Genomic DNA, 22,863 nt, shown 5'->3' with positions numbered 1-22,863 from the left:
TTAGAGACACAAGCTCAGGCTCTTCCTGCTGCAGCATCCCGGCCTCCCAGAGCCCACTCACTATGGACTTCTGCTACCACTGAGGTCGTGGGTCAAACACTCCTCCCTCAAGCCAGTGACAGTGTCTGGAATTCACTTCCTGGGGGGGCTAGGACTAGTAGTTGTGCAGCTAGGGACGCATAGCTCTCTCCAGCTCCAGCTCTTCCTCCTGCAAGGCCGCCGCATGTCTCTTTACCAGCAGGGGCGCCATCGATTCTTCAAGCAGCAAAGGACTCTCCAGAGGAGTACAGCGCTAATTAACTATGACATAATTACGATATGTCGCTATTTGTTCCACAGACGCTGTTCACTGACTCCACCTTCTTCTCCGCCAACCACAAATAGTGCTAAGAGATGAACATCAAGGATGACTTTGAGAAAATCCGCCTGTTTCTTGCAGACCACCCTGGGGACAAGAGGGTGTTGTACACCAAGGTGGTGAACAACAACCACATGGAGGTCACCAAAAAGCTGATGTCCACCTTCACCATCGATGAAGCAGTGACCTTCCAGCAATTTAAAATGATTGGAATGTTCGATTTGGCCACCAACATGGGTTTGTACTTCATTTATTCAAGGAATAGATCCTAACCAACTTTGCTGTTATTTACTTTTACTTTCCTTTTGAACATATTGGTGAACTTTGGTGTTGTCTGCTTTTAAATTGAATATCTTTTTTCCTGACATTGTGTTGTATAAAATGTTCTCCTCGTTTTACTGAAATTGGAAATATGCATTTACTGTAAGTACTGTAAGTAGTTTTGCGTCATGAGGCGTAATTCTCGTAAAATTTCATCCCGCGAGACTCCACTTTGAGGAAGATATTTCAGCCACGGCTGTCGCTGTGATGTCAGTAGAAGGGAAGGCAGTGGATGATCGCTAAAAGACAACATACTTACACCCCCCTTGGCATTACTGTTTGGGTATGTGGGTCTCTTCAAGCCTGCTGGTCGGTTGTTGGGAAAGGAAACGCGAGACTGCTCGGTTCGGCGGTGCCGCCTCGCCCCCCTCAGCCGACCGATCGGAGGCTTACGGCCCCCTCGACACAATTTCGGGCATGTGAGTCTCTACAAGCCTGCGAGTCGGCCTCTATTGCCGGGAATTGACCTGCGAGACGGCACGGTGCTGCCTCACTCTTCCCTGCCGACCGATCAGAAGCGAGACAAGACGCCCCGTCTGCATTAGTTTTCCTGCATCAACGCCACGCCGGTTCGATGTTTAAGTGACCTCTAAATGCGCAAATAGTGTTTCCATTGTGCTTTTGCTAAACACTTCAATATAGAATTGTCTCAAAACCCACCTCATGAGAGCACAAAAATGTTTCAGCGATATTTGAGAGGTTTTTCGAAATAAGGCTGTTTTCATTACAAGTTTCTTATTGCATATTTAGGTTTCGCACATTTCTAGGGCTAATGAAAATGCAGCTAGTGACGACGAAGGCTTTAAAACATGTTTAATAGACGAGGCCAAAGGTTTTGTTAAGTTTTATTTAATCTATGTGTTTAAAACAATTGCTTTTTCCTTGGTTTGGGTTTGAAAAGTAGGGTGCAGTCATTTCTGTTAAGCAGCTGCATCTGTGAAATACTAAACAATGCCTTCCTGTGTTTGCAGATGAAAAAAGGCTTAGGGAACTGACGCGTCCAAAACTGTCTTCACCTGCAGAACCTCTTCCAACTCTAGGAAGGCGAGGTAAGTCATCTATTATCAAATGTAAACGCAAAAGTTGTGTTCGTAAAGTAAATGTTATTCATTATGATAACCAGGATGTGTTCTCTCACTCCCGCAAAGTCATCAAATGCCGCCAAAAGGTGTTGAAAACTAACAACGCTATCCGAGCTGCCGTGTTCAATTAGCCTTTCATTAGTAACCACGCAAAAGTAGTCGTGCAAAGTTATTCCGTTTATTCACTTCATGCAACCACATTCTACTTGGATAGCTTGCACTTGCACCCACTATAGTCTCTTTAGATTGTAAGAGTGCCAAGTCCTTGTTCACAGTGGTAGCACTTGTGTGCCAAGTTCCTGTCAGCCATAATGGTTCTGAATATGAAGTTGCACATTTCAAATGCAGTAATAAAGGCACTACCTAATCCACTTTTTATGTTTGATATAATGAAAACTGTTCATATTGTTTTATTTTTGATACTAAGAATACATTTAATTTTAACTTTCTCAGGGAATATTAATTTTGAACTAATTTTATATATATTTGTTTTCATCTCAAACATGTTATGATGGCAAAATGGACATTAATTACTATTTTGCATGCAATAAATGAAATTAACTGTATTGCATTCTTAAAATTTAAAACTGTTGTTGTCATTATGAAATGGTTTGTCTTTTTATATTGTTTATGTATTGTTGGCAGGTTGAAAATGGCTCAGCGGATTTTGGTGGCGAAACCAACGTTTAAACGGCACCGTATAATAATCATCAAAAACGCACGAGACAAGAACTTCGTTTATGCGGTCACACCACACAGCTGTGAGCGCACCTATTTTTATTAGCACACACAAATTGGCACAATCAACCACGGACGCATTTTAGCTGTGCGTGTCAGCCTTCAATAATGAAAACAGGCGTTTAGGCAATAAAAGACAACCAGGCCAAACGCAATAATTGAGGGGACATCTTAACATGTATAATGAAAACCTTAATTAAGTGAAAATATGATTGATTCGATTACTCGATTAATCGATCGGGATATTCGATACCATACTCGATTACTAAAATATTTGATAGATGCAGCTCTAGCTGTATGTACATATTGCATCATTATGCCTCATTTGTAAGTATATTAGAGCTCATTTACTTCCTTTACTTTTATCCTCTTTGTACATAATTTAGTTTTGCATGTCTCATGACACATTATCTGTATGTAATATTGGCTGCATTTCTGATGGTTGTTTGTGTGCCGTGTTGTTCCAGACCACGGCAAACATTACCTAGCTCAGGGGTCGGCAACCTTTACCACTCAAAGAGCCATTTTGACCCGTTTCACAAATTAAAGAAAACAAAGGGAGCCACAAAACTCTTTTGAAATTTAAAATTAAATAACACTGCATATAGTTTTTTTTGCTTTCTGTTATGTATAAACAACTATAATGGGTTACATTTATGAAATCAACGAACGACTGCAGAGAAAATGAAATAAAATTTCTGCATGCAACAAAACGTTTTTAACTCCGAAAAAGACGTCGGGTTGAAGGTTAAGTAAAATACTTAATGTCTATTTAAGTCCTCCTTGTAGTAATGAAAAAACAAAACGCCGAACTTAAATTATCCACTGGCAGAGAACCAAAAATGCCATCCTCTCTCTCTGTGCCGTCATCCTTTTACTGGCGCCGTGCAGTCAGCTGCCAACCTGAATAATAAAATGTCTATTTCACTGAACAATTAAAAAATGTGAGTATATGCAAAATTATAGAAAATTAAAATATTTATCATACTTGGTCAATGTGATTTCTGCTCCTGAACCGCAGCGCACAGCGTCTCCACATCAGGGCTGTATGACGTCACCTTTATCTTCACACAGGATTGTAAGCTCTCATCTGTGAGGCGTGTGCAATGTTTGTTTTTAATAAAGTTCATGTTGGAGAACACCTGCTCACATACATATGTGGATCCAAAGATCGACAGGACTCCAAGTGCATACTTTTTCATGTTCACATAAAAATCGGGGATAGCGTTCCAAGTTTCGAACACAAGTTTGCCTGGTTTGGGGAGGTTTTCAATATCACACCATTTGTGATTCTGAGCAAGAACGGCCTTCTGGCGTGAAACATCTTCACGGTCCGCTGTCAGGCGCTTTAACTTGGACACCCACATGTCCTTGTCGGCTATGTCAGCCAGTTCCATCTCAAGATCAGGTGGACTCACACCTGGAAATGCTGTCATATTTAACAGGGATGGATCGAGGCTGAGGGGAGTGACAGGGAAGGATAATGTTTTTTTTTTCCTCTCTGAACTCACTGAATCGTTTCCCAAACGATGTTTGCATTGCAATGACTGCAGAATGTAAACACTCTAAATTCACAATGTGAGCTTTTTTTTAACTCACTCAAACTGGGGAAGTGTGACAGTGTACCTTTCTGTAAATCTCTGGCAAGCACTGTCAACTTGCGCTCGAATGCCAAAACCTCCTCCAACATGTGCAAGGCTGTGTGTCCTTTCCCCTGAAGAGCTGTGTTTAGCGTGTTCAGGTGCGCTGTCATGTCTACCATGAAGTGTAGCTTTTCCAGCCACTCTGGCTGTTCCAACACAGGATATGTGAGCCCTTTGCTGCCCAGAAAGGTTTTCACCTCTCCCAGACACGCGGCAAAGCGTTTCAGCACCTCGCCTCTGGACAGCCACCGGACTTTGTTGTGCAACAGGAGATCAGAATATGTGCTTTCCAGCTCGTCCAGTAACGAACGAAACTGACGGTGATTTAAACCTTTCGCCATCATTTTATTGACAATCTGACAACATTCATTACGTCTGTGCATTCCGGAGGAAATGTTTGAGCACACAGTGCCTCTTGGTGCAGGATGCAGTGAAAAGTCAGCAACTTTCTGTCCAGCGACTTCTGCAGAAAAGCCGCAAAGCCCTTGTGCTCTCCAGTCATACTCGGTGCCCCGTCTGTAGCCACTGATACCAGGTGGGCGGTGTTTATTTCTTTGACTCTTAAACAATTCAAGACAGCCTCACAGACGTCCTCCCCCCGTGTTTGGCCTTTTAGTGGTATCAACTCAATCATTTCTTCCTGTGGCCCAGCAGAGTTTACATACCGGCAGAATTGCGCTATTTGTTCAATATCACCTTTGTCTTTAGATTCATCACAGGCAATTGAGTAGGCAACAGCTGAATTGATGTCTTTAATTTGCTGTCTGGTGATGTCTTCTGCCATTTTTATGGTTCGGTCTTTGACAGTCTTTGCAGAGAAGGGCATATCCTTGATTTTCTGCACAATTTCACTCTTGTTTTTAAAGTCTGTGAAAAGATGTTCTGAAATCTTAATGAAGGATTCTTTTAAATATTCTCCATCTGTAAACGGCTTCCCATGCCTTACTATTTCCGGAGCTGCAACAAAACTAGCATATGTACTTAGGGATGATGTTTGATAAGAAATTATCGAGTTCGAGCCTATTATCGAATCCTCTTATCGAACCGATTCCTTATCGATTCTCTTATCGAGTCCAGATAGGTTGTTGTATATGGAAAAAAAACCACAATATTTGGTTTAACAAATCCCTTCGGCAACCCGCTCTGGAGCCGCGGGTTGCCGACCCCTGACCTAGCTTGCCAAAGATTGTACTAAATCTATTAAAAGAAGACAGCCGGTCGTTTCCTTGAACTTGGACACACACATCTATACCTTTGGCCATTAAAAGTCAGTAATTTCAAGGAGTTATCTCACCTGAGTAGCCTCTGATTTACAAATGGTTTCTAATTTCGTAAAAATGTGTAGAATAAATATTAAATTTCAACATTTCCGCCTGCGACACAGTCATTTTGATAGTAGGCTATTATAGCTAATATAGATACTTACGTCATGGGTTGCCTTCATTATAAGACTTATATACGGCTTTTCATTTTTCGCGGCTCCAGACAGATTTGTTTTTTGTATTTTTGGTCCAATATGGCTCTTGCAACGTTTTGGGTTGCCGACCTCTGCATTAAACCTTGTAAACATTGCATTCCTGGCTAAAAATACATTTTAACACAGCGAGACAGCACCCTCTGGTGGGCAACAAATCGTAGTAGTAAATTGTACATTCAGTAAAACACGACAAAAAATACATTTACATCACACATTTGATCACCAACCTTGTTTCCTCATCAACCAGGTGCAAAGATACCGTGTATAATTTCGATGTAACTTTAATTTAAATTAAACTGGAGCTCACTTTTGGCTGTAACTTGTTTTGTTTTTTTATTATTATTTTGGTTTAATATTGACAGTTCGCACTCGATAGCGGCGTTTCAATTCGGCGGCTGCATCCTTCCAAGGAGCTAGCCCATGCAGTCGACGAGGTATGGATCCTGGCGGGAGCCCTCTTGCCTTCGGGACACTTCCTGGTTGTTCCCGCCCTTACATTTACGTCACGTGTCAGTCCCGCGAGGTCGAACAATGGCAAACTTAAGGTGAGGAGATCCAAAATGGCGCCATGAACGATCTTACTTGCGGGAGCAGCATCTAAAAAAGAATATAATCCTGCGAAAACGGCTCGTGTATGATTGAAAAGAAACTTAATAGTTTCCCTATAGTATTTAGTTCATTTTGTGTTTCATTTGGCGGGACTTTGACGGCTGCTTCTTTGAACTATGTCGACGTCTTCTGCCTCGAAAAGGAAAGGTGTGGCGAGGAAAATGGCCGATAACGCTACAACCGGAGCTTCAAACCTGCTATTTGAGAACTGCCATGACTAAATCATCGGTGGGGACAGCATGAAAATGCATCTCATGAATGAAGAAGTTTTTCCTTCCTGTCAGTAAAACCGGAGAAAGGTAAAGATGAAAAGGGCAATAGCGACATTTAGGGATGATGTTTGATAAGAAATTATCGAGTTTGAGCCTATTATCGAATCCTCTTATCGAACCGATTCCTTATCGATTCTCTTATCGAGTCCAGATTGTTGTATATGAAAAAAAAAAACACAATATTTGGTTTAACAAATCACTTCACATTCTCTACTGCTCGCTACTATAGTATTACCATATCTGAGTTATTGTGCAGAAATGTGGGGAAATAACTACAAATGTGCGCTACATTCTTTAACCGTGTTACAAAAAAGATCAATTAGACTGATACATAATGTTGGATATAGAGAACATACAAACACTTTATTTATTGAGTCAAAAATATTAAAGTTCGATGATTTGGTAAAACTGCAAACAGCTAAAATGATGTGGAATTAAATGATGGAATGGATTAAGTAAAGAAGTTAAACATTGTACTGATATGATCCAGTTTAAGAGGTTGTTCAAATGAATAGTGCTTACAAAGTACAAAGAAGAAGAATTATGAGAAATACTTTCAACCTTATTGAAAATAAGATATTCCTCCTCTCAGTATATTAATAATGACTGAATTAATTAATTACATATTACAAAACTGTTGTATATACTAATTCACAGATATTTTATTATAAAAAGGTCAGTAAATGATGTATATATTTGTAAACGCTATGAAGTGAGAAAGGGGTAGGATTAAATAAGCTTTACTTCTTCCTACTCCTGTAAAGTGAAATGATATGAAACTGTGATGTATTATGATGTGGTCGGATCATGTTTTGTTTAGTTATGTTCTGTTAGTTTGACTTCCTTAGTTTTGTGCACTTCGGGGGTTTGTTTTAGTCACCATGGTTACTTATGATTTTCACCTGCCTTGTACGCGCACCTGTTGCTCATCAGAGACTCTATTTAAGCCTGCTTTTTCCGGTCACTCGTCGTGGCTTCATTGTTTGCATTTGCAACAGTTACGTTGGCATTCTGGTTTTCGAGCTCATGATTTCTGTGCTAAAGTTACCTTAGCTTCTAGTATTCCTGTGCTGAAGCTACCTTAGCTTCTAGTATTCCTGTGCTAAAGTTACCTTAGCTCATACTTGCCAACCTTGAGACCTCCGATTCCGGGAGGTGGGGTGGGGTGGAGCGTGGTCAGGGGTGTGGTTGGGGGCGGGGGCGTGGTTCGGGGCGTGGTTAAGAGGGGAGGAGTATATTTACAGCTAGAATTCACCAACTCGAGTATTTCATATATATATATATATATATATATATATATATATATATATATATATATATATATATATATATATATATATATATATATATATATATATATATATATATATATTTATTTATATGTATATATATATATATATATAAATAAATATATATATATATATGAAATACTCGAGTTGGTGAATTCTAGCTGTAAATGTATATATATGTATGTATATATATAAATATATAATAGGGCGGCATGGCGAAGTTGGTAGAGTGGCCGTGCCAGCAATCGGAGGGTTGCTGGTTACTGGGGTTCAATCCCCACCTTCTACCATCCTAGTCACGTCCGTTGTGTCCTTGGGCAAGACACTTCACCTTTGCTCCTGATGGCTGCTGGTTAGCGCCTTGCATGGCAGCTCCCGCCATCAGTGTGTGAATGTTTGTGTGAATGGATGAATGTGGAAATACTGTCAAAGCGCTTTGAGTACCTTGAAGGTAGAAAAGCGCTATACAAGTATAACCCATTTATCATTTATATTATATATATATATATATATATATATATATATATATATATATATATATATATATATATATATATATATATATATATATATATATGTATATGTATATATGTGTATGTGTGTATATATATATATATGTATATATGTGTATGTGTATATATATATATATATATACACACACATATATATATATATATATATATATATATATATATATATATATATATATATATATATATATATATATATATATATATATATATATATATATATATATACATATATATATATATATGTATGTATATATATATGTATATATCCATGCATCCATCCATCTTCAACCGCTTATCCGGAATCGGGTCGCGGGGACAACAGCTCCAGCAGAGACCCCCAGACTTCCCTCTCCAGAGCAACATTAGCGACTTCCTCCTGGGGAATCCCGAAGCGTTCCCAGGCCAGAGAGGAGATGTAATCCCCCCATCTGGTCCTTGGCCTGCCGCGGGGTCTCCTCCCAGTGGGACGTGCAACGAGGACCTCCCTAGGGAGACGCTCGTGAGGCATCCGCACGAGATGCCCGAACCACCTAAGCTGGCTCCTTTCCAAGCGAAGGAGCAGCGGCTCTACTCCGAGTCTCTCTCGGGTGACTGAACTTCTTACCCTATCTCTAAGGGAGATGCCAGCCACCCTTCTAGTATTCCTGTGCTAAAGTTACCTTAGCTTCTAGTATTCCTGTGCTAAGTAAGTTTTTGCTTTAGCTTCTCGTGCGAACGACACGCTTTCCTTTTGTTTCGTTCCTGTCTGTTGTAATGTGTATGATTTATGAGAAATAAATCATCTCCTACCTGCACGCTTTCGACCGGAGCCGTCAGTTTTGCGTCCCGGGAACGAACCGCAGCACACTGCACCCGAACGTGACAAATGACTGAGCTACGTGACGTAATTTCTTGTGATGTCTCACGGGGCATTTCTTGTCGGGACGGGAGTCGTTCCTAGGGATTCGAATAAAGAACCAACTCTTTTTCTTTACTATAGTGGTCTTGATAACGGGTACCGGTTCTCAAAAAGGGATTCGAGTCCGAGGACTCGGTTCTTTTCTTATCAAACAACCAGGAAAACCGGTTTCGAGCATCATCCCTAGCGACATTGTTGCTACGCTATCCGTGTTAATTAACGCCCGCTCAGAAGAGCTGAACGCCCGCTCGGAGGAGCTGAAGAAGTTGATCCAGGCCAAAGCCATTCAAATTGCCAACAGAAATGTTAAAGTGGAACAAGTTTGCAAACAAGTAAGCAAGATTATGGGGAGAGTTTCTGGGCTGGAACTGGCTGTGGAGGGGGACAAGAAGCTAATCAATGTACTTCAAGAACGCATCACCGAGATTGAGAGATATTCAAGACGATGGAACCTGAGACTGCACGGTGTGGCCGAGATGTACGTGAAGAAGTTATCTGAGTTTGCCAGGCTCTGCTGCCGTCTGATGATGAACGGCTCCCGAATGTTATCGACACCGTGCGCGTTGGAGTGAAGAAGCCGAAAGATAGATAGATAGATAGATAGTACTTTATTGATTCCTTCAGGAGAGTTCCCTCAGGAAAATTAAAAGGTAACAGGTGTGTTTTACTGCAGTTTTCCTCCCGGGCGCACAGAGCTGCAGTCTGGGCCGCTGCAAATAATTCCTCTTACCTGCGAGGCAACGGGCTGCGCTTCGCAGAGGATCTCTGTAAAGTCGACAGAGAAGCAAAAATGAAGTTATGGCCACTGGTGGACGAAGCTCACAAGGCAGGGAAAATTGCCTACTTTGTAGGCGGTCGAGCATTTATTGAGAAAAAGGTGTATCTTCCAGTCTGAAGATACACCTTTCAGACATTAAAGGCCTACTGAAACCCACTACTACCGACCACGCAGTCTGATAGTTTATATATCAATGATGAAATCTTAACATTGCAACACATGCCAATACGGCCGGGTTAACTTATAAAGTGCAATTTTAAAGTTCCCGGGAAATATCCGGCTGAAACGTTGCGGTATGATGACGTATGCGCGTGACGTAGTCAGTTAAACGGAAGTTATGGTACCCCGTAGAATCCTATACAAAAAGCTCTGTTTTCATTTCGTAATTCCACAGAATTCTGGACATATTTTGCAATTTGTTTAATGAACAATGAAGGCTGCAAAGAAGAAAGTTGTAGGTGGGATCGGTGTATTAGCAGCGGACTACAGCAACACAACCGGAGGACTTTGTTGGAGAGCAGACGCGCTAGCCGGCGACCTCACCTTGACTTCCTACGTCTCCGGGCCGCCAAACGCATCGGGTGAAGTCCTTCGTCCTTCCGTCGATCGCTGGAACGCAGGTGAGCACGGGTGTTGATGAGCAGATGAAGGCTGGCTGGCGTAGGTGGAGAGCTAATGTTTTTAGCATAGCTCTGTGAGGTCCGGTTGCTAAGTAGGCTTCAATGGCGTCGCTAGCACAGCATTGTTAACCTTCGCCAGCCTGGAAAGCATTAACCGTGTATTTACATGTCCACGGTTTAATAGTATTGTTGATTTTCTATCTATCCTTCCAGTCAGGGGTTTATTTTTTTTGTTTCTATATGCAGTTAAAGCACAATGCTATCACGTTAGCTCGTAGCTAAAGCGTTTCGCCGATGTATTGTCGTGGAGATAAAAGGCACTGAATGTCCATTTCGCGTTCTCGACTCTCATTTTCAAGAGGATATAGTATCCGAGGTGGTTTAAAATACAAATCCGTGATCCACAATAGAAAAAGGAGAGAGTGTGGAATCCAATGAGCCAGCTTGTACCTAAGTTACGGTCAGAGCGGAAAAAAAAAGTATTTCACTGCATTCTAGTCCGTCACTCTAACGTTCCTCGTCCACGAATCTTTCATCCTCGCTCAAATTAATGGGGTAATGGTCCGAATAGCTCTAGCTGCGTTGAAAACAATAGGAAAATATGAGGGAGTGAACAACTGACAACGTCACGCTACTTCCGGTAGGGGCAAGGTTTTTTTTTATCAGAGACCAAAAGTTGCGAACTTTATCGACGTTGTTCTATACTAAATCCTTTCAGCAAAAATATGGCAATATCGCAAAATGATCAAGTATGACACATAGAATGGATCTGCTATCCCCGTTTAAATGAAAACATTTCATTTCAGTAGGCCTTTAACTTCCTCTTGACTTTATTTCGTTAAAAGAGGATGGATGGATGGTTGGTTGGAGTTACAACTTACGCACGAGCCAGTTTTTTGCCCTTTTCTGAATATTAATATGATGTTATTTCCGCAGCTTCTAGTTGCTTTGTTTCTAACTCAAAGCATTTTCTAATTCTAATTCATTTTTGTTTAACCTTGTCTTTATCTATAGTTTCTCAACGCCAGGGGGCTAAGGCAGAACTTCAAGCGCAAAGCTTTATTTTTATTTCTTAAACAATGTAAAACAGGTTTTTGTTTTTTACAGTAGACACACAGTATGAATGATGATGTAAAGTTTTGGAGATCTCAATGGGGTAATGAGATATATTGCTCTCATGCATCACAGCGTTCTGGTGGAGTTGGCACACTCAAAAACAATATTACAGGGGTTTTTTTGCATCATAGTGACTATGATAAAAATGGCCATTATATTTGTCAGGTTTTTCAGATTCAGAAAACTAACTCTATAGTTGCTAACATTTATGGATATAACTCGGTGCCTGACAATATCATTTTATTTAATGAGGTGGATTAGAATTCTACACTGGCTCGCCAAATTTCCAAATACTTAGATAGTGGTAGGAGGTGATTTCAATACTGTCCAGGAAATTCCCGGAAAACCGAGAATTTGCGTTCCATATATGGTAATAGTAGTGTGGGTGGATGGTTGAAAGGTCGGAATCGGGTTTAAAAATGGCGCACAATTTAGTAGTGCCACCTATTAATTATAGCACCTGCAACTTGTTCCAACAATTTTGGAACAAGTGGAATCAAACACAACCTGTTACACCCGCTTATCAAGGAGCGCAAAAAATATTTTTAAAAAGGGCGCACAATTTTGAGAATTTAGGGCATTGTAGAACTGTGAATACGCCAATTAATTTGAATGGGAATTTCCTGGAAATTTGGGATTTCGGGAAAACCGTGAATCTTTGAAAGTATTGATACTAGCACAATTGTCCTAAATGATATGAATGGGTTGGTTTTGGATTTTTTGGAATCGGTTGAAAAATGTTGACATAGTAACAGTTTTTATTGAGAATGAGTTTTTCAGATTACTGGAATTTCGGGAAAACCGGGAATTTGTACCAAAAAAAAGAAAACATTGGTTGTCCTAACGAAGAGAAATGTTTTGAAGGTGGAATGGTCAGAAACGGTTGACAAATGTGGACTGTGAAAACTTTCCAGGAAGATGTGAAAATAGGACTTTGGAATTTGTTTTGATGTAAGCCAAATGGTAGTTTTATTGTCCAAGGTGAGTGGACGGTGTGGATGGTGGAATCAGCTGAGAAATGTGAGAGTTGTGCATGTTTGAAAATCAACCAATGCTGGAGAATCTTTCACAGTGTGATTTAGAACACATTTGAATGGACAAATATACAACTATGCATTGGCAATATTGTTTTGGATCACAACGTAATAACTTGAGAAATTATTAATAGAGAAATTCATATAAGGACTTTAAGCTACAAAGTGTTGCCGCATTGCCGGAACGAGAAATGCAAACAGCTCAATTTACAAATGATCGCACTGGGGGGGCGGGCCAAAAAGGTGCGCATACACACTATGATTGGGCAGCCAGTAGATGGAGCTGGACCTTGGATAGGCGTTTGGACCCGGTTACATGATTGGCCACAGAAAGACCGACTTAGCCGGTGATAGGCTTGGCAAAGATGGACTTGTGGAGACGATTAGTTGCTGCAAAGCTGTCCCGTTTTGTGAGCGGTCTTATTTACGTGGCTCCATTTAATCAATGTTGGGTTCTGATGTTGATTTGACCATTGAAATTTGGTCATATTCCAACCAACAACGTGCATCCAACGTTGGACAACAACGTTGTCTCAATTCACAAGTACAATTATTTTGCACCAATCGGTGGAAAATGGATGTATGGATGTTTCAAAGTCAGTTTCAAAGGACATGCATGTATAATCAATGTTGTAACAATGTCTTGTGCCTGCTGGGCACCCACTGATGTAACCAGTGGTAAATGACAAATGCGTTGAATTCCGAACAAATCCTTTGAAAGAAGTATGAAGGAAGTCAAAATTGTTTTATAAATAACGTTGCAATAACGCCATGGTTTGATTTTTTGAAATTTTTGGGACTTATGCAGATCCCAAAAAGAGGTACCAATAGGTAAGAAAAGTTGGTTTTGCATAACAGGGCCCTAAATGCTGGGCAGGGGCTCAACTGGTGATAAACAGGTTTCTGATGTGGCTATATCTTGGGGAAACGACTAGTGTAAGCATGCGAGCCAGATGCAACAGAAGACTGCCAGCATCAAGTTTCCCCGCAGATGCCCAGGACTTCTAGGTAGGGTGCATTGAAGTTATTGGATGAAGGGATTTGGCTGGTACTAAAAGCGATGGAGGCGGAAACCCTCCGCTATTTTCCCGAGGAGAACGAGAGTCTGATGTGGGGTCCTGAGGGTGGGCTGGTCCCCATTCACTCCGTTTGGCCCGAAGACATTGTCGCATCGCTGTCTCGTGCACGTTGACGAAGGCTGAAGCCGTCCATAAAGGCTTCGACTCGCCAGCAAGACGCGCCAACTCCTCAAGTTCCACCACCGGATCGAAACACGTCCCAAACAACTGTTTCTTCCTCGCTGCCTATGTTTGGTAATCCCATTGCTTATTTTACCAAACATTTCACCTCTTGGACTGTTAGCCAGGACACTAAGCACGTTGATGACATCACGCCACACGCGCGATCAGATGTAGTCACGCGACAGGCGTGCTCTGATGAAGACCCTTTTTCTCTGACCAGTGCAGCAGACAGAAAAGCTTCATTTTCAAACACTTGTGTTACAGACGCATTCTGTGAGCCTCCTATAAAAGACATTAAATTATTTGATTATGGATTATCAGAACATTTTTTAAGGGCTAAGGCAGCAAACCAGTCTATGCCTCCCCACATTTAAGCTCCACCGTGTAAGACTCAAGCTTCGCCCCCTAAGTCTGAAGCTCTGCCCACCTCACTCACCCCGTTTTTAGAGACACAAGCTCAGGCTCTTCCTGCTGCAGCATCCCGGTCTCCCAGAGCCCACTCACTATGGACTTCTGCTACCACTGAGGTCGTGGGTCAAACACTCCTCCCTCAAGCCAGTGACAGTGTCTGGAATTCACTTCCTGGGGGGGCTAGGACTAGTAGTTGTGCAGCTAGGGACGCATAGCTCTCTCCAGCTCCAGCTCTTCCTCCTGCAAGGCCGCCGCATGTCTCTTTACCAGCAGGGGCGCCATCGATTCTTCAAGCAGCAAAGGACTCTCCAGAGGAGTACAGCGCTAATTAACTATGACATAATTACGATATGTCGCTATTTGTTCCACAGACGCTGTTCACTGACTCCACCTTCTTCTCCGCCAACCACAAGTAGTGCTAAGAGATGAACATCAAGGATGACTTTGAGAAAATCCGCCTGTTTCTTGCAGACCACCCTGGGGACAAGAGGGTGTTGTACACCAAAGTGGCGAACAACAACCACATGGAGGTCACCAAAAAGCTGATGTCCACCTTCACCATCGATGAACCTTCAACAGTGACCTTCCAGCAATTTAAACGGATTGGAATGCTCGATTTGGCCACCCACATGGGTTTGTACTTCATTTATTGAAGGAATAGATCCTAACCAACTTTGCTGTTATTTACTTTTACTTTCCTTTTGAACATATTGGTGAACTTTGGTGTTGTCTGCTTTTAATTTGAATATCTTTTTCTCCTGACATTGTGTTGTATAAAATGTTCTCCTCGTTTAACTGAAATTGGAAATATGCATTTACTGTAAGTAATGTAAGTAGTTTTGCGTCATGAGGCGTAATTCTCGTAAAATGTCATCCCGCGAGACTCCACTTTGAGGAAGATATTTCAGCCACGGCTGTCGCTGTGATGTCAGTAGAAGGGAAGGCAGTGGATGATCGCTAAAAGACAACATACTTACACCCCCCTTGGCATTACTGTTTGGGTATGTGGGTCTCTTCAAGCCTGCTGGTCGGTTGTTGGGAAAGGAAACCCGAGACTGCTCGGTTCGGTGGTGCCGCCTCGCCCCCCTCGGCCGACCGATCGGAGGCTTACGGCCCCCTCGGCACAATTTCGGACTTGGGGGTCTCTCCAAGCCTGCGAGTCGGCCTCTATTGCCGGGAATTGACCTGCGAGGCGGCACGGTGCTGCCTCACTCTTCCCGGCCGACCGATCGGAAGCGAGACAAGACACCCCGTCTGCATTAGTTTTCCTGCATCAACGCCACGCCGGTTTGATGTTTAAGTGACCTCTAAATGCGCAAATAGTGTTTCCATTGTGCTTTTGCTAAACACTTCAATATAGAATCGTCTCAAAACCCACATCATGAGAGCGCAAAAATGTTTTAGCGATATTTGAGAGGTTTTTCGAAATAAGGCTGTTTTCATTACCAGTTTCTTATTGCATATTTAGGTTTCGCGCATTTCTAGGGCTAATGAAAATGCAGCTAGTGACGACGAAGGCTTTAAAACATGTTTAATAGACGAGGCCAATGGTTTTGTTAAGTTTTATTTAATCGATGTGTTTAAAACAATTGCTTTTTCCTTGGTTTGGGTTTGAAAAGTAGGGCACAGTCATTTCTGTTAAGTAGCTGCATCTGTGAAATACTAAACAATGCCTTCCTGTGTTTGCAGATGAAAAAAGGGTTATGGAACTGAGACGTCCATTTCCAAAATCCGATTTGAGGGACTTCCGGAGGCAAGGTAAGTCATCTATCTTCAAATGTGAACGCAAAAGTTGTGTTCGTAAAGTAAATGTTATTCATTATGATAACCAGGATGTGTTCTCTCACTCCCGCAAAGTCATCAAATGCCGCCAAAGGGTGTTGAAAACTAACAACGCTATCCGAGCTGCCGTGTTCAATTAGCCTTTCATTAGTAACCACGCGAAAGTAGTCGTGCAAAGTTATTCGGTTTATTCACGTCATGCAACCACATGCTACTTGGATAGCTTGCACTTGCACCCACTATTAGGGTTGGGTATCGAGTATCGATTGGAACCGGGACTAACTTTCCGATTCTCCCGGAATCGTTCAAAAGTTTAAATTTCGATTCCTAGTTTCGATACCCAGTCCGCCGACCGGAAAAAAAGAATAAGTCCGCCGACCGGAAGAAGAAGCCGCTGAACACCAACGAAGAAGCGCCCACCGCCGGAAGTGTTAGCACAGTAGAGCCTATGTAGCCGAGCGAGCCAGTCGAGCATGGATAGCGGGCGTCGGCGGTCGAAAGTGTGGCTTTATTTTACTAAAAAAAATGAAATATCGGCGAAATATAACACGTGCGACAGGACTGTTTCGTGCTTAGGAGGGTGCACGTTGAACATGATGAAGCACCTCCGAGTTTATGAAGTACAAATATATACATGTCCCGTCTTCGACGCGCTGCGCCGACCGTCCTCCTCCTGCTGTCAGATCTCGCTTTCTCCTATTTATGCGTTCAAGCTTCTTCCACACCCAGCGAATGTGTATTTTCCACAGCAGGAGACACTATCTGTCCAGAACGCTCACGCATCCTGCCTGAGAAGGCGGATATGGTCATTTTCCTAAACAAGAACTGTCTCTGATTTTATACTGTACCTACTGCTCACTAGTGTTACCATATCTGAATTACTGTGTAGAAATATGGGGAAATAATTACAAAAGTACACTTCATTCATTAACGGTGTTACAAAAAAGATCAGTTAGAATAATACATAATGTTGGATATAGAGAACATACAAATCCTTTATTTATTGAATCAAAGATACTGAAATTCCACGACATAGTGAATTTGCAAACAGCTAAAATTATACACAAAGCAAACTATAACCTGCTACCCAAGAATATACAACAATTCTTCTCAAAAAAAGAGGAGAAGTATATTCTTAAAGAAAAATGTAATTTAAAACATTTGTACGCACGTACAACACTTAAGACCTTCAGTATATCAGTATGTGGAATTAAATTATGGAATGGATTAAGCAAAGCAATCAAACAATGTACTAATATGATCCACTTCAAGAAACTCTTCAAACTTAAAGTGTTTACAAAGTACAAAGAAGAAGAACCATGATAAACATTCTAAATTTATTTAATTCATCCATTCTTTCACTCTCAAAATAATCTTACTTATCTCATCATATGAAATGTAACTTACTTCACCAATTATTATTTATCTATTTATTTTTATTGTGATTACTTATGGAGTACATTGTGAATAAATTGAGAACAGGAAGTGAACAAAAAAGTTTAGCAACTGTTATGTAAAAGAAAAGGGGTAGGATTAAATAAGCTCTGCTTCTTCCTACTCCTTTTCGAACATGTTGAAAAGAGAAACTGGAAATTGTGATGTATCATGTTGTATGCTTGCATGTTCGAAATAAACTCAAACTCAAACTCAATCTGGACTGGGTTTTGCAAGTTGTTTCTTATTGTTTATTTGCTTTTCTGCACCAGGTTAGCCCATCAGTGGGAGCACGGTAACATGTTTAAGTACCTGCAGCATCATACACTTGTGTGTGTAAATGTGTTTTCATGAGGTTTCCTGCAGCATCATACACTTATGTGTAAATGTGTTTTCATGAGGTTTTCAAAAATAAAGCTCTCTTGAGGAAAGTATACCCCTGTGAAAATGTATTTATAACATTTATATTCAAGTTCATAGATTTGATATTTATATTCTAGTTGAAAACAGCCCTGTGAGGAATTTATAGTAAAGTTCATAAAAAGTTAATAGAATTAAAATTGATGGAGAATGTCAGACTATTTCATTCAGAAAGACTGTATGTAGGTTAGCTAGCTCATTTAAAATATCCTAAACTTTTTTTTGACCCTGCCTCTTAAAAGAATCAGAATCGAGAATCGTCAGGAATCGGAATCGAAACAAAGAATCGGAATCGTTCGAATTCAAACGATACCCAACCCTACCCACTATAGTCTCTTTAGAATGTAAGAGTGCCAAGTTCTTGTTCACAGTGATAGCACTTGTGTGCCAAGTTCCTGTCAGCCATAATGGTTCTGAATATGAAGTTGCACATTTCAAATGCAAGTGCTGCAAACGGTGCTTTAAAGGCCTACTGAAACCCACTACTACCGACCACGCAGTCTGATAGTTTATATATCAATGATGAAATCTTAACATTGCAACACATGCCAATACGGCCGGGTTAACTTATAAAGTGCAATTTTAAATTTCCCGCCACACTTCCGGTTGAAAACGTCTAGATATGATGACGTATGCGCGTGATGTCAACAATTGATACGGAAGTATTGGTACCCCATTGAATACAATACAAAAAAGCTCTGTTTTCATTTCAAAATTCCACAGTATTCTGGACATCTGTGTTGGTGAATCTTTTGCAATTTGTTTAATTAACAATGAAGACTGCAAAGAAGAAAGTTGTAGGTGGGATCGGTGTATTAGCGGCTGGTTGTAGCAACACAACCAGGAGGACTTACTTGGATAGCAGACGCGCTATCCGACGCTAGCCACCAACCGCGTGGATGATCGGGTGAAGTCTTTTGTCCTTCTGTCGATCGCTGGAACGCAGGTGAGCACGGGTGTTGATGAGCAGATGAGGGCTGGCTGGCGTAGGTGGAGCGCTAATGTTTTTATCATAGCTCTGTGAGGTCCCGTTGCTAAGTTAGCTTCAATGGCGTCATTAGCAACAGCATTGTTAAGCTTTGCCAGGCTGGGAATTATTAACCGTGTAGTTACATGTACATGGTTTGATAGTATTGTTGATCTTCTGTCTATCCTTCCAGTCAGGGATTTATTTATTTTGTTTCTATCTGCATTTGAGCCCAATGCTACCACGTTAGCCCAGTAGCTAAAGAGCTTCGCCGATGTATTGTCGTGGAGATAAAAGTCACTGTGAATGTCCATTTCGCGTTCTCGACTCTCATTTTCAAGAGGATATAGTATCCGAGGTGGTTTAAAATACAAATCCGTGATCCACAATAGAAAAAGGAGAGAGTGTGGAATCCAATGAGCCAGCTTGTACCTAAGTTACGGTCAGAGCGAAAAAAGATATGTCTTGCACTGCATTCTAGTCCTTCACTCTAACGTTCCTCATCCACGAATCTTTCATCCTCGCTCAAATTAATGGGGTAATCGTCGCTTTCTCGGTCCGAATCTCTCTCGCTGCTGGTGTAAACAATAGGGAAATATGAGCAGTCCTTCCTCCGGTGACGTCACGCTACTTCCGGTAGGGGCAAGGCTTTTTTTTAATCAGATACCAAAAGTTGCGAACTTTATCGTCGTTGTTCTATACTAAATCCTTTCAGCAAAAATATGGCAATATCGCGAAATGATCAAGTATGACACATAGAATGGATCTGCTATCCCCGTTTAAATAAAAAAAATTCATTTCAGTAGGCCTTTAAAGGCACTACCTAATCCACTTTTTATGTTTGATATAATGAAAACTGTTCATATTGTTTTATTTTTGATACTAAGAATACATTTAATTTTAACTTTCTCAGGGAATATTAATTTTGAACTAATTTTATATATATTAGTTTTCATCTCAAACATTTCATGATGGCAAAATGGACATTGATTACTATTTTGCATGCAATGAATGAAATTAACTGTATTGCATTCGCATTCTTAAAATTTTAAACTGTTGTTTTCATTATGAAATGGTTTGTCTTTTTATATTGTTTATGTATTGTTGGCAGGTTGAAAATGGCTCAGCGGATTTGGGTGGCGAAACTAACGTTTAAACGGCACCATATAATAATCATCAAAAACGCACGAGAGACAAAATGCGGTCACACCACACAGCACATAGGGCTGTGAGCGCACCTGTTTTTATTAGCACACACAAATCGGCACAATCAACCACGGACGCATTTTAGCTGTGCGTGTCAGCCTTAAATAATGAAAACAGGCGTTTAGGCAATAAAAGACAATTAGGCCAAACACAATAATTGAGGGCACATCTTAACATGTATAATTAAACCTTAATTAAGCAAAAATATGATTGATTTGATTACTCGATTAATCGATCGGGATATTCGATAGCATACTCGATTACTAAAATATTTGATAGATACAGCTCTAGCTGTATGTACATATTGCATCATTATGCCTCATTTGTAAGTATATTTGAGCTCATTTATGATCCTTTACTTTTATCCTCTTTGTATATAATTTAGTTTTGCATGACTCATGACACATTATCTGTATGTAATATTGGCTGCATTTCTGATGGTTGTTTGTGTGCCGTGTTGTTCCAGACCACAGCAAACATTACCTAGCTTGCCAAAAATTGTACTAAATCTATTAAAAGAAGACAGCCGGTCGTTTCCTTGAACTTGGACACACACATCTATACATTTGGCCATTAAAAGCCAGTAATTTCCAGGAATTATCTCACCTTCTGAGTAGCCTCTGATTTACAAATGGTTTCTAATGTCGTAAAAATGTATAGAATAAATATTAAATTTCAACATTTCCGCCTGCGACACATAGTTATTTTGATAGTAGGCTATTATAGCTAATATAGACACTTACGTCATGGGTTGCCTTCATTATAAGGCTTACATACGGCTCATTTTTTGCGGCTCCAGACAGATTTGTTTTTTGTATTTTGTATACGGGGACGGTGTGGCGCAGTTGGCAGAGTGGCTGTGCCAGCAACCTGAGGGTTCCTGGTTCAATCACCACCTTCTACCAACCTCGTCACATCCGTTGTGTCCTTGAGCAAGACACTTCACCCTTGCTCCTGATGGGTCGTGGTTATGGTCTTGCATGGCAGCTCCCGCCATCAGTGTGTGAATGTGTGTGTGAATGTGGAAATAGTGTCAAAGCGCTTTGAGTACCTTGAAGGTAGAAAAACGTTATACAAGCGCTATACAACCCATTTACCATTTACTTGTGGTCCAATATGGCTCTTGCAACGTTTTGGGCTGCCAACCTCTGCATTAAACCTTGTAAACATTGCATTCCTGGCTAAAAATACATTTTAACACAGCGAGACAGCACCCTCTGGTGGGCAACAAATCGTAGTAGTAAATTGTACATTCAGTAATACACGACAAAAAATACATTTACATCACACATTTGATCACCAACCTTGTTTCCTCATCAACCAGGTGCAAAGATACCGTGTATAATTTCGATGTAACTTTAAGTTCAATTTAACTGGAGCTCACTTTTAGCTGAAACTTGTTTTTTTTCTTATTATTTTGGTTTATTATTGACAGTTCCCACTCGATAGCGGTGTCTCAATTCGGCGGCTGCATCCTTCCAAGGAGCCAGCCCATGCAGTCGACAAGGTATGGATCCTGGCGGGAGCCCTCTTGCCTTCGGGACACTTCCTGGTTACGTCAGTTGTTCCCGCCCTTACATTTACGTCACGTGTCAGTCGCGCGAGGTTGAACAATGGCAAACTTAAGGTGAGGAGATCCAAAATGGCGCCGTGAACGGTCTTACTTGCGGGAGCAGCATCTAAAAAAGAATATAATCCTGTGAAAATGGCTCGTGTATGATTGAAAATAAACGTAATGGTTTCCTATAGTATTTAGTTCATTTTGTGTTTCATTTGGCGGGACTTTGACGGCTGCTCCTTTGAACTATGCCGACGTCTTCTGGCTCGAAAAGGAAAGGTGTGGCGAGGAAAATGGCCGATAACGCTACAACCGGAGCTTCAAACCTGCTATTTGAGAACTGCCATGACTATATCATCGGTGGGGACAGTATGAAAATGCATCTCATGAATGAAGAAGTTTTTCCTTCCCTGTCAGTAACACCGGAGAAAGGTAAAGATGAAAAGGGCAATAGCGACATTGTTGCTACGCTATCCGTGTTAATTAACACCCGCTCAGAAGAGCTGAACGCCCGTTCAGACGAGCTGAACGCCCGCTCGGAGGAGCTGAAAAAGTTGATCCAGGCCAAAGCCATTCAAATTGCCAGCGGAAATGTTAAAGTGGAACTAGTTTGCAAACAAGTAAGTGAGATTATGGGGAGAGTTTCTGGACTGGAACTGGCTGTGGAGGGGGACAAGAAGCTAATTAATGCACTTCAAGAACGCATCACCGAGATTGAGAGATATTCAAGACGATGGAACCTGAGACTGCACGGTGTGGCCGAGCGTGTGGAGGACAGAGATGTACGTGAAGAGGTTATTCGAGTTTGCCAGGCTCTGCTGCCGTCTGATGCTGAAAGGCTCCCGAATGTTATCGACACCGTGCACCACGTTGGAGTGAAGAAGCCGAAAGGTAACAGGTGTGTTTTACTGCAGTTTTCCTCCCGGGCGCACAGAGCTGCAGTCTGGGCCGCTGCAAAGAATTCCTCTTACCTTCGAGGCAACGAGCTGCGCTTCGCCGAGGATCTTTGTAAAGTCGACAAAGAAGCAAGAATGAAGTTATGGCCACTGGTGGATGAAGTTCGCAAGGCGGGGAAA

General features: G+C 41.3%; 1 protein-coding gene across 1 annotated transcript in view; it reads left to right on the top strand.

The window, feature by feature from the left end:
* The window catches only part of LOC133635728 (uncharacterized), an 83,000-nt gene that overhangs the window by 44,223 nt on the left and 15,914 nt on the right, over positions 1-22,863 (top strand). Inside the window, exons 5-8 of the mRNA XM_062028976.1 lie at positions 440-595; positions 1,651-1,728; positions 14,892-15,053; positions 16,110-16,178. Of these exons, the coding sequence (XP_061884960.1) occupies positions 440-595; positions 1,651-1,728; positions 14,892-15,053; positions 16,110-16,178 (465 nt within the window). The remainder of the gene's footprint in view (positions 1-439; positions 596-1,650; positions 1,729-14,891; positions 15,054-16,109; positions 16,179-22,863) is intronic.

This window comes from Entelurus aequoreus, linkage group LG20 (genome assembly GCF_033978785.1).
Source record: "Entelurus aequoreus isolate RoL-2023_Sb linkage group LG20, RoL_Eaeq_v1.1, whole genome shotgun sequence".
Classification (NCBI taxonomy): domain Eukaryota; kingdom Metazoa; phylum Chordata; class Actinopteri; order Syngnathiformes; family Syngnathidae; genus Entelurus; species Entelurus aequoreus.
The sequence above is the reverse complement of the archived record's forward strand: the minus strand, read 5'-3'. Positions and strand labels throughout refer to the sequence as shown.